Source organism: Neurospora tetraspora (genome assembly GCF_033439725.1).
Source record: "Neurospora tetraspora strain CBS 560.94 chromosome Unknown B0H65scaffold_2, whole genome shotgun sequence".
NCBI lineage: Eukaryota > Fungi > Ascomycota > Sordariomycetes > Sordariales > Sordariaceae > Neurospora > Neurospora tetraspora.
The window spans coordinates 1,537,604-1,549,491 of NW_026944384.1; the positions used below are offsets into that span (position 1 = coordinate 1,537,604).

Sequence of the window (11,888 nt, forward strand, 5' to 3'; positions counted from 1 at the left end):
ACTGAAGCTGCTTGAAAGTGAACTTTGCAAGAAAACATGCAAATCAGAATCCCATTCCCATGAACAACGATGACAAACGCAATTGGTATCAATATCAAGAGAATCAGAATGCCTGCCTGCCTGCCTGCCTGCCTTGCGCGCCCCATCCAAAAACTCCCTTCGACCCAGCTAATGCAGCAAGCTATGTAGGTCGGTCTTGTATGTTCTATTACCCCTGATAAAGTGCCTTAGTTCAACTCGGCACCAGCAAAGTATCCCTTATTCTCAATCACGCCCCTATTCTTAACCACAGCCGTATACTTAATCACCCATTGTGGCGTGAGGTTTCCGCTCAACCCACCGCTACCCGTCGCTGGATCAGCCAAAAGGCCAGCCCCCTGTGGGCCCAAGAGCTCCCTCAACGTCCCCTCAGGCAAGATATCCGTGCAATCGCTATGCACCAACAACTCCACGTTCTGTTCCTTAGCCAGCTTCGCCAGCGGCGGCGGCACGTTGCAGCAGTTCTTGATGTTGATCTGGTCCACCGCCGGCGGGATTGCCAAGCGCTTGATAAACCGCGCCAGCTTCTCGGTGCCGAACTCGGAGATGCCCAGCCTCTTGACCCGGCCCTGGCGGTGCAGCTCCTCGACGGCCGCCTGCCAAGTCGCGATCTCTGACTCGTCGTCGCCTTGCGCGGCGTTCAGCTTGTCGGCTTCCCACTCGCAGTCGCCGTCGAAGGACATGCCGGGGAAGGAAACGACCAGCAGGTCGACGTCCGAGATCCCTCCAAGCTCTTTTAGCACCAGCTCCATCGCTTCTTGTGTGTAGGCCGCCCGCCTGGAAACGTCGGGCGTCGTCGTGGGCAGGAAGAAGATTTTGACGGTGATGTCGTACTGGGAACGCTCTTCCGAGAGGCCGGCGGTTGCCCAGTCGATGCGGGGCACCAAGATTGTGTCGTTTTCCTTCTTCTGCTGGTCTCGCGCTGTCCAGTAGAGGGGGCCTGTCACAAGGCTGCTGCTACTGCTGCTGCTGTCGCCATTCGTGGCTTCGTGGACGCCATTGCTGGTGCCATTGGTCGTCGTCGTCGTCGTCGTCGTCCCGTTCACGTTCACGTTTTCGATCTCGTCGGCGTAGTCTAGTTGCGCATCTTGGAAGCTGACTTTCAGAGAGTTTATGAGTTCGAGGTTGGATGCGCCGGGCTTGCGGACGATGGAGGGGCCGCCGGAAACGATGTTTCTGAAAAAAAGTTGAGCACGCAATTAGTGATTTGGGTCTAAGAGATTATCTTTCCCTAGTTTCTCTTCGAGGTCGCACACGTAGAGACAAGAGACAAACACATGCCCTGCGCTGCGCCGTCTTTGCTTTGAGACCGGAACCACACGATGTGAGAGAGGGACATACCCGGTAGAAAGTATTAACTTGGCCATGACTGCTGGAAGTTCTTTTGAAGAAGCCTTTTTTTTTTTTTTGAGGGATGGGGAGGAAAAGTCAAGATTCACCAGGCGCAGGACGAATCTCTACCTCTTGAACTTTGACTAGTGGGGTTCGACTTGTTTGGTTCAATGGAGCCTAGAACCGATTATTAATGATTCATGGGCATGGGTCCGGGGTTTGGTGCTCCGATTTGGGAGTTCAACATACCTTTGTAAGCTTGTGACAAACGCCGATGGTAGTATAGTATCACCGGAGATAGGGAGGAGTATCTAAATGTTGGAGAGATAAGAATAACCACCGCCAACTAAGAAGGTAAGCCAGGAGACAAGGTAGAGTTTCTGTAAGGTGGGATATCGCATAGTATATAAATCGGGGATCTTCATCCGACTCTCGGACCTTAACCTCTACGCACAGAGCTACACGGGGAAGGCGCCAGGAGAAACAAGTTCGGGTATTCAAAGCCAGAGATGCACATCGCGGACATTGCTGGAATACCGGCAGCTAAACCAGCTTCGGCATCTGATGACTGTCCGTTGCGTCCTCAACCACACTTTGGTGTATATAGACGCGGGATGCCGTAGAAGGAAAAGAAGGCGACAGCCAACCAGATGGTTTGACAATGTCTTCCACAATCAACAAACACCAATGTTAAGCTTGGATCGACTCAGGAGCATATCATGCGCTGTAATACTGCTGAAGGGCCCTCTGAAACCGAGCAGTGCCAGATGCACTAACAGTTCTCTAGTACCACAGAGCCCCACTTGCCTTCTCACATTGGACGGCCGTCGTCCCGCCCCTTTGGACAGCTCCAGGAGTCCAGGCTGTCGGCGGCGGCCGTGTGGTGTCCTTGTCAAATTTCCCGCCCGTGACAACACCTCCATGATCACATTGTCGACTCCCGCTCAACGAGATCCTGGGTACCTGATGGAATCATCGTCATCATGGCTATTAAGTATGCGCCCCGTTAGTCTCGATTTTGCTATTGACATGCAACCCAAGCTGACCTGGAGCTCTGCAGCTATCTAATCCTCCTCTCGCGCCAGGGCAAAGTGGTGCGTCTTACCCGCCGCGGGCGTTGCTCTCGTCCCCAACCACGGTGTCCTTCTCCCGACTAACCGCACCTCCTCAAATATCCAGCGCCTGGCCAAATGGTTCACCACTCTGTCTCCCAAGGACAAGGCCAAGATCGTCAAGGACGTCTCCCAGCTGGTCCTGGCTAGGCGGACTCGCATGTGCAACTTTCTCGAATACAAAGGCAAGCTCCGCCAATTCTCCTGGATCGCAGCATGTGGCTAACTGTCTTCGCTCGTCTGCAGATACCAAGATTGTCTACCGCCGATATGCCTCGCTTTTCTTCATCGCCGGATGTTCCTCCGAGGACAACGAGTTGATCACCCTCGAGATCATCCATCGCTACGTCGAACAGATGGACAAGTACTACGGCAACGTCTGCGAGCTCGACATCATTTTCTCCTTTACCAAGGCCTACTACATTCTCGACGAGCTCCTGCTGGCGGGAGAGTTGCAGGAAAGCAGCAAGAAGAACGTCCTACGATGCATATCGCAACAAGACTCGCTAGAGGACATGGAGGTGCGTACAACCATTTACTTGGAGCCGTGACCGCTTGCCCGGACAGAATTCGCCTTCTTCCCGCGTTGCTACGCCTACACGCTCCCCCACCCTGTTACAACCCCTATCCGTAAACCACCGAGCTCACTGACACGTTTATTGCATTTCCTCAGGTCGAGGATGAAGTCACAAAGATCATGTAAAGGCTGAACAAGCCTTGTGGTGTCTTTTTCTCCATAATCATCACCGACCGGACCAGGTTCTCTCAAACACTCGCGATTGCCACTGGTCGACATCTACTTACCCTGGCAGCATACGCTAATGCAATACTTTGACCCCTGATGCAGGATGCGGAAGAGATTCAGAACGCACTCAAGAAGGTCGGAATTCTCTGAAGCAGTGGCAGCAACCATAGTCCCTCGACTAGGTGACGGCACCGGATGGATAGACGAGAGGGGCGACCCAAAGCACGAGAGCACAACATATGCAACCAGGGAGGACAATACTAATCGCGCCGAGAGAAGGGAAGAAGGGTGTGGTGTGGTGGCAGGAAGTCGGGGCTACAGCTACCCATTAGGAGGGAGCAAACTCCCTTTCCTTATTCATATAGATATGGGCATTGTAGATTAATGAGCTGCCAAATCTGAGCCACTCGGAGGCCGGATACACCACTGATGTCCCGGTCATGGACGATGATGGGAGGAAATCAAGTGGATGAGTATCCGGTACACTGGGCATGGGCTCGGCAATGTGCTAAATGACAACAACGGTTCAACGGCGCGTTGCCAATACCGATCCATCCGTTCATAATCTCGCACAATCGGGTATATGCGCAGAACCAGGTCGACTCGTTCGGGAGAGGTTGGGTTGGCGTTACCTCGATGCCCACCAAAGAAAGGTTTGTCCACATCGACGCTGGAAGCAACGCTCGTGGAGGGGTAGGAAAACTCTATTCGTCAGGTGTTTGTGGTTGATGATTAACATGAGCAGCGTTCAGGCCGGGACACACACTCTTTCATTGACACACATTGACACACAGGAAATGGTTGCGATGACTGGAGGCTTCCAGGCGGAACGGCGGAGTGGGAATGGAGACGTTGTGGTGACAAGGGAACGCCGATCATTTAGGGGGTGCGACTCCACCCGACTCGAGGAGCCAGCAGCGCCCGCATGACCGGGGTTTAGGCGGGTCGACCCCAACGTCACCCCAGCAATCCCCAGCGAGCCAAGGCCAACGTGGGCTGGCGCAAGCAGGCCACTCACCCGAAAGGTCACCCACCTGTTACCGTCAGCGTCAGCGAACCGGCTCTGGCCCTGATGGCACGGCTTGGAACGTCAGATAACGAAGGACTGACGGGAGGAAGTGGAAGGAGCGAGACCGCAACCGGGCACCAGCATGAGGCCCTGATTTCAATGACCAACAAGAGGAGCCAAGCTGAACACGGAAGCGGTGCAATCATGCCGACCCGATAGCCGGCGGTCCCTTTGGTTTCACCCATTCGGATTGGAAAGAACATCATATGGGATTCATCTTCTTCAAGTTGTCCCTCCTCCCACTTTTCCCACTTCTTGTTTGCCAAACTGATCTCAACCTCACTTCAACCAAGCAGCAGGACATCACCAAGAGACTCCTCAGATATCTGACGATAGCGTCACCCCTATTCCTCCCCATACCAACTTACAACAACCCCACTTCTAACTACCTACTTCTACCCTTTCATTATCTGGACTCGACATCGCGCTAGACATCATACATCCCGTGTCTGCCTTTCTTCACATCTGGACTTAGTCTGGGAAACGATACTTCTAGGCAGGATTTCCATTATCTCACGTTAACCGCTTTCCCCCGAACTCACGGACTCGTCGGACCTAGATTGGTCACATCATCCCCCGTTCACCACCCTGTTCCCACTTCCTCCGCACCGCCTTTTCCGACGACAACAACAACAACAATATCAACGTTTCGCATCAATCTGTTGCGCCATCACGGATCGACCCGGGATCAAGAATCACTGGTTGACAATTCCTACAAACAAGAATAATCCTTGCGGTAACTCACTTCACATTCAAACAATTCCCATCTTGCCATCGCTCGACCCCTCCCACTTCCAACCAACGACCACAACAATTGCGGAGCTGAGCCTGCCACTTGTTCATCGCCCTTGTTACCACTCTCACCGTCTCTTTTAATTCGTCGCACAGCATCGCGAATATAATACAAACAACTACGGCAACCGCCAAACCCCTCCAGTTTCTACCATTACCTAACCCTCACATCACCTTCACAAGTCGCATGCCAGCGCAACCACCGGCAAAATGAAGGCAAGTATACGTCGTACCGGTCAGACCGGGCACCGCTACCCTCCAAATACCAGGAGCGGTTGATCGTCGAAAGCAATATTGACCCTTTCACAGTTTCTATCTCTTCCTGCGATAGATGTTGTGACGAGCGCTCTGAACTTCGACACACCAGACTGTCACATCACCGGCAGCTGCGATCTCTACACCACCAAGGCTGCGGGTTCCGACAAGCGCCTTTACAAGAACATCCAACAGTCTCTCCAAACTCAGCATGACAACCTCATCAAGTTTGGCAAGTCACTGTCACCACCACAGCGCGAATCAATCGCCGAGACCATCAACTTCGAACGGTCTTCACCATTCGGCTCGCTCAACGAAAAGGCCAACCGCAATACCTACGCATACCTAATAGCCACTCTCAATGCGTCGCATCCCGACTACGACTTCTCCAATGTCCTGCGACCCGACGACTTCAAGCGCGAGAAAGAGTTGAGGCGTGTCATGGCCCACATTGATAGTACCTTGCAAAGCGTGCGGCCCAACTCCTCCTTCCTGGACGTCACAATACCTCGCATGGGCTCCTCGCCCGCCGCCGCCTCCAGCTTTGGCTCCTCAGGCCTCGCCATGTCACCCGTCTGGGGCCCCGCCATGTGGGCGTCCATCGACAAAGAAATGGACCTCAAGGACTGCTCCATCTTCTCCTACCAACCCGTCGACGCCCCGTTCGACGAGGAAGAGGGCGCCATCTGGGCCCTCCACTACTTCTTCTTCAACAAAACTCTCAAGCGCGTCTGCTACCTCTACGTGCGCGGGATGCCGGTTATGTCCCATAGTCCGAGAATACCGGGTCACCACGCCATCATCTCAGCAAAAGGCGGACTCGTGCGCCCACGCCGCGCCCTCTACGGGATCGACGAGGAGCTCGACGACGGCGGAGCCAACAAGCGCGCGAGGTACTGGCTCGGAGACCAGTTTGCCGAGCGTGTCATGGCAGATGACGACGAGTTGGAGGCCGATGATGGTCTAATATGGAATCGCGATGCTGATGGTGATGTCAACTATCAGTATCACGATGACGATTACGACTATGATGACGTTGAGATCCTGGGGGATTACGAAGAGGACGAAGACCTCGAAGAGGAAGAAGATGGCAATGACAATAACACTAATGGTGGTCGGAGTCAACCTTCGGCCGCCAAGGGGGGTTGGCGTTCTGAGAATGTTCCGTACCGGGGGGTCAGTGAGGATATTGCGTCGAGGATGGAGATTGATGTCTAAGCCTCTTGTGCTTGTGATATCAATCCGATTCCGTTAGGTCCTTCAAAGAACTACGACGCTGATGACAGTTCTCGAGGGGGCTGTCATGTTATTATTGCTTTCTTGCTACGTTTTTTGCTCTTTTTGTTTTGACGACAAACCTCATTGCGCGCGGGCCTACGGGAGCGTGAGAGGCTCCTGATTTTCGAGATACCATGGTGTTGGTTCGCGCTCGCATTTCTTTCCTGTTGGTGTTTTCATCTGTTCTTTTTTTTTTCGTCTCTTTGTTTGTGTGTACATGGTTCTTTTCTCCTTAGTCTGTCTTCTGCTTGATTTTGTTTTTCTAACAGCACCTGTCGGTGCTGCATCACTGCTTCAACGCATAACATCACATCACAATGGGTATTTGCTGGCTGGCTAGCTTATACAAACACGGGAAACGGTAGATGTTCTCTCAAATGGGTTTTGGGTTAAGACATGGGTGGGAGGCATGGATTGACTCAAAATATCCGCAGAAAGTTGGCCAGCAATGCATTGGAGAGAGTTCTCGACGGCGATTCGTGTGCTCTTTTGGGGTTCACTATGGGAATTGCGCAATAACATGTCTTGCTTTTTGAGGTTTGTTTCGGAAATGGTCACCATCAGTCTGTATAATGGCTACTGATTTGGGGTTTTTCGCCTTTCAGATTGCTACAGACGGGGAGCATCTACGAGAATGGATGAGGACAAGCCTAAAAAAGGAAAAAGTCCTTAACATGGCATGGCAGTATACGAAGGAATGACTACTCTACTGTATTAGTTTTAATTGTTTATTCACAAATTGAATTACTGTAAAAGTATTCTCAACACATGGCAGCGGAAACACAAGCATGAAAAGCTTCCCTGGTAAATGTTTCGAACATGCTTGTGGTGAAACATCAAGACATCTGGTGACGCCTGTTTGTGAGGTACCCGTTGTGTATATGGCTGTGTTTACCCCACTATCGCACACTGCAGCGAGAAACAGCCCTTGTCCCAGTCAGAGAGAGGAGCGATGACGACAGTGCCTCCATCGGACTCGTACCGGTATTCCGGCAGTCTTTCCGCCCTTTTCCAACCACAACAGACTCGACTCCATTGCTCAGCTCCCCAGGCTCCGTCGCTAACGAGGCCGGGACCTGGGACCTTATCCACCAAAGTGTCCAAGTCAGGTCATCTCGATCGCTATCGATTGTGAAAAAAGTCCCCGAGAGGGTTTCGATCAAGAGACATCACAAAACCAAAGTCGAGACAAAGCAACACACTTCGATGGTGCCTTTCCCTTCGTCATCTGGTAGTGACGAGTACGGCCCCGGAACACCAACGGGTTGAAACATTCACTCTTTCCATTCTCTAACCGACCACGACAAGAGTGTCGCTTTGTGGAGCATCACCCATCAGCGGCACACAGGAACTCACCGCTTCCCGGTCAAAACCCACAACACCTGCCCGAAGGGTCCTCTCCGCTCCGCTCCGTTACGGTACCCATACCATACCACCGAGTCATCGATACCCATACCGACTACCGTACCCCGTACCCCCGCCTCCGCCGCCGCCGCACGCCCGCACTTCGGCCGACATTCCCCGCCCCGGACAGGGCATACCGATCGATATCCACATTCTTATTTCCGTTCCGAGCCCGGTAGATTAGCAGTACCTAACATTAACATAGGTCGCCGGCATCATGGCGTCGGGCGCACCCACGGGGCCATCCGGCGCAGGCGCTGGAGGAAAAAACATCAACAACAACAGCATCGTCCCCGCTCAGCTTGGCTTCCTAGCCATCTACAATCCCAGTCTTGGCACGACCGACGACACGCTCGAGGACCAGATCGTCTACTACGCCTCGGTCACGACGCTGAAGGACCAGCAGCGTAGAAGACATCGGTCGGATAGATCATCACGCCGCCGTCATGCGCCAACCAATTCTGTGACTGGAGCAGCTGCCCCCGGCACGGAAGCTGTCTCTCAAGAGGAGAAGAATGAGCGCCTCAGGCAGATAGGACTGGCCCAGGGCATGGTCGAGTTCGGCAAGAGTTTCTCGGGCGGGAGGTCGGTTAATACGATTGATACGGAGAAGAGCAGGGTGGTGCTTCATGAGTTGGAGCCGGGCTGGTGGATTTTGGCTGTAAGTCTTTATTTTTTCATCCCATCATGAACGATAACTAATCAACACCACAAACCAGTCCATAGACCTCACCCGCCTTCCCCTCCCCAACCAAGGCGGTGCCAGCAACAGCAAAACCCCCGCCTCCCGTCCCCAGTCTCCCATCCCCGGCAGCCCTCGCAAAGGCGGCGCATCATCGACAACTGAACAAGACCAAAAAGCCGAATACTCCTCCCGCGAACTCAAGCCCGCCGCTCTCCTGCTGCGAGACCTCCTCCGCGCCCACGCCTGCTTCCTCCTGCACCACGACAGTTCCCTGTCATCACTCTTCGTGCGCGCCCAGCGGCCCAAGTTCGTTTCCTTGCTCAGCCGCTACTGGGACCTGTTCCTGTCCACTTGGAACGTGTTGCTGCACGGTAACCCGGCTTGCAACATCTATGGCGGGATCAAGATCGCTGCCAGTGGAGAGCTGGGCGTTGGAGTGGGAGAAGAGGATAGAGGTTCAGGAGAGAGGGAGGTGTTGGAGGGGATGGTGGACAGAGTCGAGGGGCTTGTAGATTTGGTGGTGGGCAGATTTGGAGAGCCTGGGGAGGAAGGAAAGGAGTCGACGGAGTGGCTTGGTACCGGAGCGGAACCGGGCGCAGACGACGGTGCGATTTTCTTGGGCACAGGTGCGCTGTCGAGGCAGTCGTTACGCTCGGTCGTCTGGTGGATGGAGGATATGTATACGTGGGGAGAGAACGCGTATGGGGTTATTGAGAGTCCGACGGCCACGAGAGTACCGCCGAGGAGGCAGCATAGACAGACGGGCAGTAGGGCCAAGATTGCCTCGCTTGGGGAGGTGATGTCGCCTGGACTGAAGGTGTCGGATTTGAGATTGCCGCCGCCGAAACCGAAGCCGACATCGACGCCGCAGTCGGAGCCGGAGCAGAGCAAGACGACTTCGGATTCGGATGGTAGACCGTCGGGACCACCAAGACCGGTTACTTCTCTCCATCCTCCGACCAAGGGCAAAAGTCCTGCGAGCCCCACGGGTACGGGGACGGGGACGCCGGCTAGCCTGACGACGGATGAGCAAGGAGGCGTGGGCCATCTGTTTAGCTACCTGAAAATGGGCTATGGAACCCACTGGAGTTTGGGTATGGGAGGCAGCTCTCAACCCGCCGAAAAACAAAAGGAGAAGGTTGAGGATCAGAAGCCAAAGAAGCCGCCCAAGGACTCCCAGTTCTTGATCGGTCTCATGGGCGATCTGGAGGGTACGCCGGCCACCAGCCCCGACGGTGAGCCCATCGACCCCTTCGAGGCTGAAGACTCCAACTCGCGTCTGCTGTTGCGCACCCTCACTGTCGAAATCGAAAGCGAAGGCGAAAACCGTCACGCTTCACAGTTCCAACAAGATTTCGGTAGCCATGACACCGAGCTCGCTGAGACAGATCCCCAGGGTACCAGCACCGGCACAGTAACCGTCACTGACGATGATGGCCATCGCCGCGTCACCACCGTTACCACAGCCAACAGCCCCACGCCGACTCTCGAAACCGGCTCGGCAGCCTCTCGTTCCGTGAACCCTTCAGGCTCAGGACACACGTCGTCGTTGGGTAGCAAAGGAAGCGCCGGTACTACGGGTATCACCTCCGCCGCCACCAGCTTTGACTCCCAAGACCGCAACAAGACCAAGAAGCTGCGGGTGGTGGTCTACGTCATGCGTCCCTTCATCTTTGTCTTCCTCTTTCAGCTGCGCACCGATTCGCTCGCTTGGGAAGGTTTCTACCGGAACTTGCACCAGCAAATGGCCCCTCTCCGAAAGTCGCTGTTGCGGGCTACGGCTTACAGGCCTGAGCGTCCCTTTGACTCTGTAGCGGGAGGAAGTGGGCAGATCTACGATCTAGTCTGGGACCCAAAGGAACTCACCGTTCATTCAACGATTCCTAACATCCCTGAGCCTCCCATTCCTGTGGCGGCGGGAGTTTTTGGTGGTTCAGAGACAGCATCGGCCAAGGCGGCCAAAGCACCCTGGAGCCGCATCGAAGCCCTGAACACCCACAACCAGATCCTCAACATGTTCATCAACACGCGCGACGATAACCTCACCGGGTATGAGCGAACATGCAAGACAAGTAGAGGATGGTGGATCGTTTGGAACCGCATTCTCGAACGGACTGCCGCCGCCGCCGCCGAGTCCCAACACCAGCATATTCTATCCGTCTCCTCTCCATCCTCTGCTACTACAAGAACGCACTCCCCGGCCGCTGCTTCCTCTCCCACAGTCGCCTCCTTCACCGACGCTAACCAGGTTCTTTTCGCCAACGTCAATAAACCCCGACGTGCGAGGGCGGCAAGTGATAAAACTCTTCGGAGGCGGAGGGTGTCTGGTTCTTCGTCGCCTAATCCTGATGCTTCTTCCTCTGACCCCGCTGCTGATCCCGCCGCTGCCTCTTCTAATCCCTCCGGCACTGCTGCGTCCGCACCCGACGACTCCCTCCCAAGCACAGCTTGCATTCCCGCAGACCAACTACCACTACAACATGAACTACCTGGTGATGACGCCGACAACGAAGGACAAGGCGAAGATGGGGATGAGGAAGAATACGACCAAGAAGAGCACACATCAAGTGAAACAGCTATGCCCGCCTCCGCTAGCGCTACCGGCTCATCTTCTTCATCAGCGAGGAGAAGGGGGAATGACATGGTTGAAGTTTCCAAAGAGATTTTCCTCATCCGCAAAGCTACAGCGGGGGAGAGCGGGACTGGATTGTCTGTTGGGGCTGTTGGTGGTGATAGACATCTCGGGCACACGAGGGGTGTGAGCAGTGTTGGGAGTATTGTGAATGCGGCTGCTGCTGCAGCGGGTGCTGGAGGAAGTGGCGCTGGTAATGAAAAGGGTTCGGAAAGCAGTGGTGTTAGTGGTGCGGCTGGGACCGGAGCTACTACTGCTGCACCAGGAGAAGGGACAGGAGGAGGAGGAGGAGGAGGATGGACAGACGGAGCGACCAAGTTGGCTCAGGGGATTGGTGTGGATACTAGGAGATATATTGAAGGGTTGTTGACTTTGAATCGCTAGATAGGACAGGGAAACCCAGGGGAGGAAATACCCAACCAGGGCATGTTGAGGGGGTAGGAGGATGTATGGATGGATACCAAGGTAAGTGGACTGGCGGTGGTAATGACAAGAAGGCAGAGATGGGGGGGGTGGGAGCAAGGGATGAACACACTACTACACTA

At 54.4% G+C, this 11,888-nt stretch overlaps 5 protein-coding genes across 5 annotated transcripts; 3 read left to right on the top strand and 2 right to left on the bottom strand.

Moving 5' to 3' along the window:
• Positions 1 to 50: 50 nt before the first annotated feature.
• Positions 51 to 1,761, bottom strand: B0H65DRAFT_97051 (uncharacterized protein). Its single transcript, XM_062831624.1, has 3 exons — positions 1,621 to 1,761; positions 1,381 to 1,548; positions 51 to 1,215 (listed from the first exon to the last, which is right to left on the bottom strand). The coding sequence occupies exons 2-3, from the start codon at positions 1,404 to 1,406 to the stop codon at positions 228 to 230; spliced, it is 1,014 nt and encodes a 337-aa protein (XP_062684010.1). The 5' UTR covers positions 1,407 to 1,548; positions 1,621 to 1,761; the 3' UTR covers positions 51 to 227.
• B0H65DRAFT_97177 (clathrin adaptor complex small chain-domain-containing protein) lies at positions 1,615 to 3,463 on the top strand. Its single transcript, XM_062831627.1, has 6 exons — positions 1,615 to 2,097; positions 2,167 to 2,365; positions 2,413 to 2,465; positions 2,551 to 2,668; positions 2,730 to 3,004; positions 3,157 to 3,463. Exons 1-6 carry the CDS (start codon positions 1,936 to 1,938, stop codon positions 3,184 to 3,186), a joined length of 837 nt encoding a protein of 278 aa, XP_062684011.1. The 5' UTR covers positions 1,615 to 1,935; the 3' UTR covers positions 3,187 to 3,463.
• Positions 3,464 to 4,901: 1,438 nt separating this feature from the next.
• On the top strand, positions 4,902 to 6,802 carry B0H65DRAFT_97122 (Maf1 regulator-domain-containing protein). Its single transcript, XM_062831625.1, has 2 exons — positions 4,902 to 5,305; positions 5,399 to 6,802. The coding sequence occupies exons 1-2, from the start codon at positions 5,300 to 5,302 to the stop codon at positions 6,560 to 6,562; spliced, it is 1,170 nt and encodes a 389-aa protein (XP_062684012.1). The 5' UTR covers positions 4,902 to 5,299; the 3' UTR covers positions 6,563 to 6,802.
• B0H65DRAFT_419132 (uncharacterized protein) lies at positions 5,010 to 5,165 on the bottom strand (the record flags this gene model as incomplete). Its single annotated transcript, XM_062824187.1, has 1 exon — positions 5,010 to 5,165. A coding segment is annotated over one exon (156 nt), but the record flags the coding sequence as incomplete, so codon positions are not given.
• Positions 6,803 to 8,067: 1,265 nt separating the features above from the next.
• B0H65DRAFT_97324 (uncharacterized protein) lies at positions 8,068 to 11,827 on the top strand. The gene is made up of 2 exons (XM_062831630.1): positions 8,068 to 8,687; positions 8,746 to 11,827. The coding sequence occupies exons 1-2, from the start codon at positions 8,244 to 8,246 to the stop codon at positions 11,725 to 11,727; spliced, it is 3,426 nt and encodes a 1,141-aa protein (XP_062684014.1). The 5' UTR covers positions 8,068 to 8,243; the 3' UTR covers positions 11,728 to 11,827.
• The last annotated feature ends 61 nt before the right edge of the window (positions 11,828 to 11,888 follow it).

Bases quoted from the DNA above. Each gene is read 5' to 3' on its own strand.
- B0H65DRAFT_97324 (XM_062831630.1), top strand. From the start codon at position 8,244: ATGGCGTCGGGCGCACCCACGGGGCCATCCGGCGCAGGCGCTGGAGGA. The intron at 8,688-8,745 runs GTAAGTCTTTAT...ACCACAAACCAG, and splicing joins CGGGCTGGTGGATTTTGGCT to TCCATAGACCTCACCCGCCT.
- B0H65DRAFT_97051 (XM_062831624.1), bottom strand. From the start codon at position 1,406: ATGGCCAAGTTAATACTTTCTACCGG. The intron at 1,216-1,380 runs GTATGTCCCTCT...ACTTTTTTTCAG, and splicing joins AAGTTAATACTTTCTACCGG to AAACATCGTTTCCGGCGGCC.
- B0H65DRAFT_97177 (XM_062831627.1), top strand. From the start codon at position 1,936: ATGACTGTCCGTTGCGTCCTCAACCACACTTTGGTGTATATAGACGCG. The intron at 2,466-2,550 runs GTGCGTCTTACC...TCAAATATCCAG, and splicing joins TCTCGCGCCAGGGCAAAGTG to CGCCTGGCCAAATGGTTCAC. The intron at 2,669-2,729 runs GCAAGCTCCGCC...GCTCGTCTGCAG, and splicing joins CAACTTTCTCGAATACAAAG to ATACCAAGATTGTCTACCGC.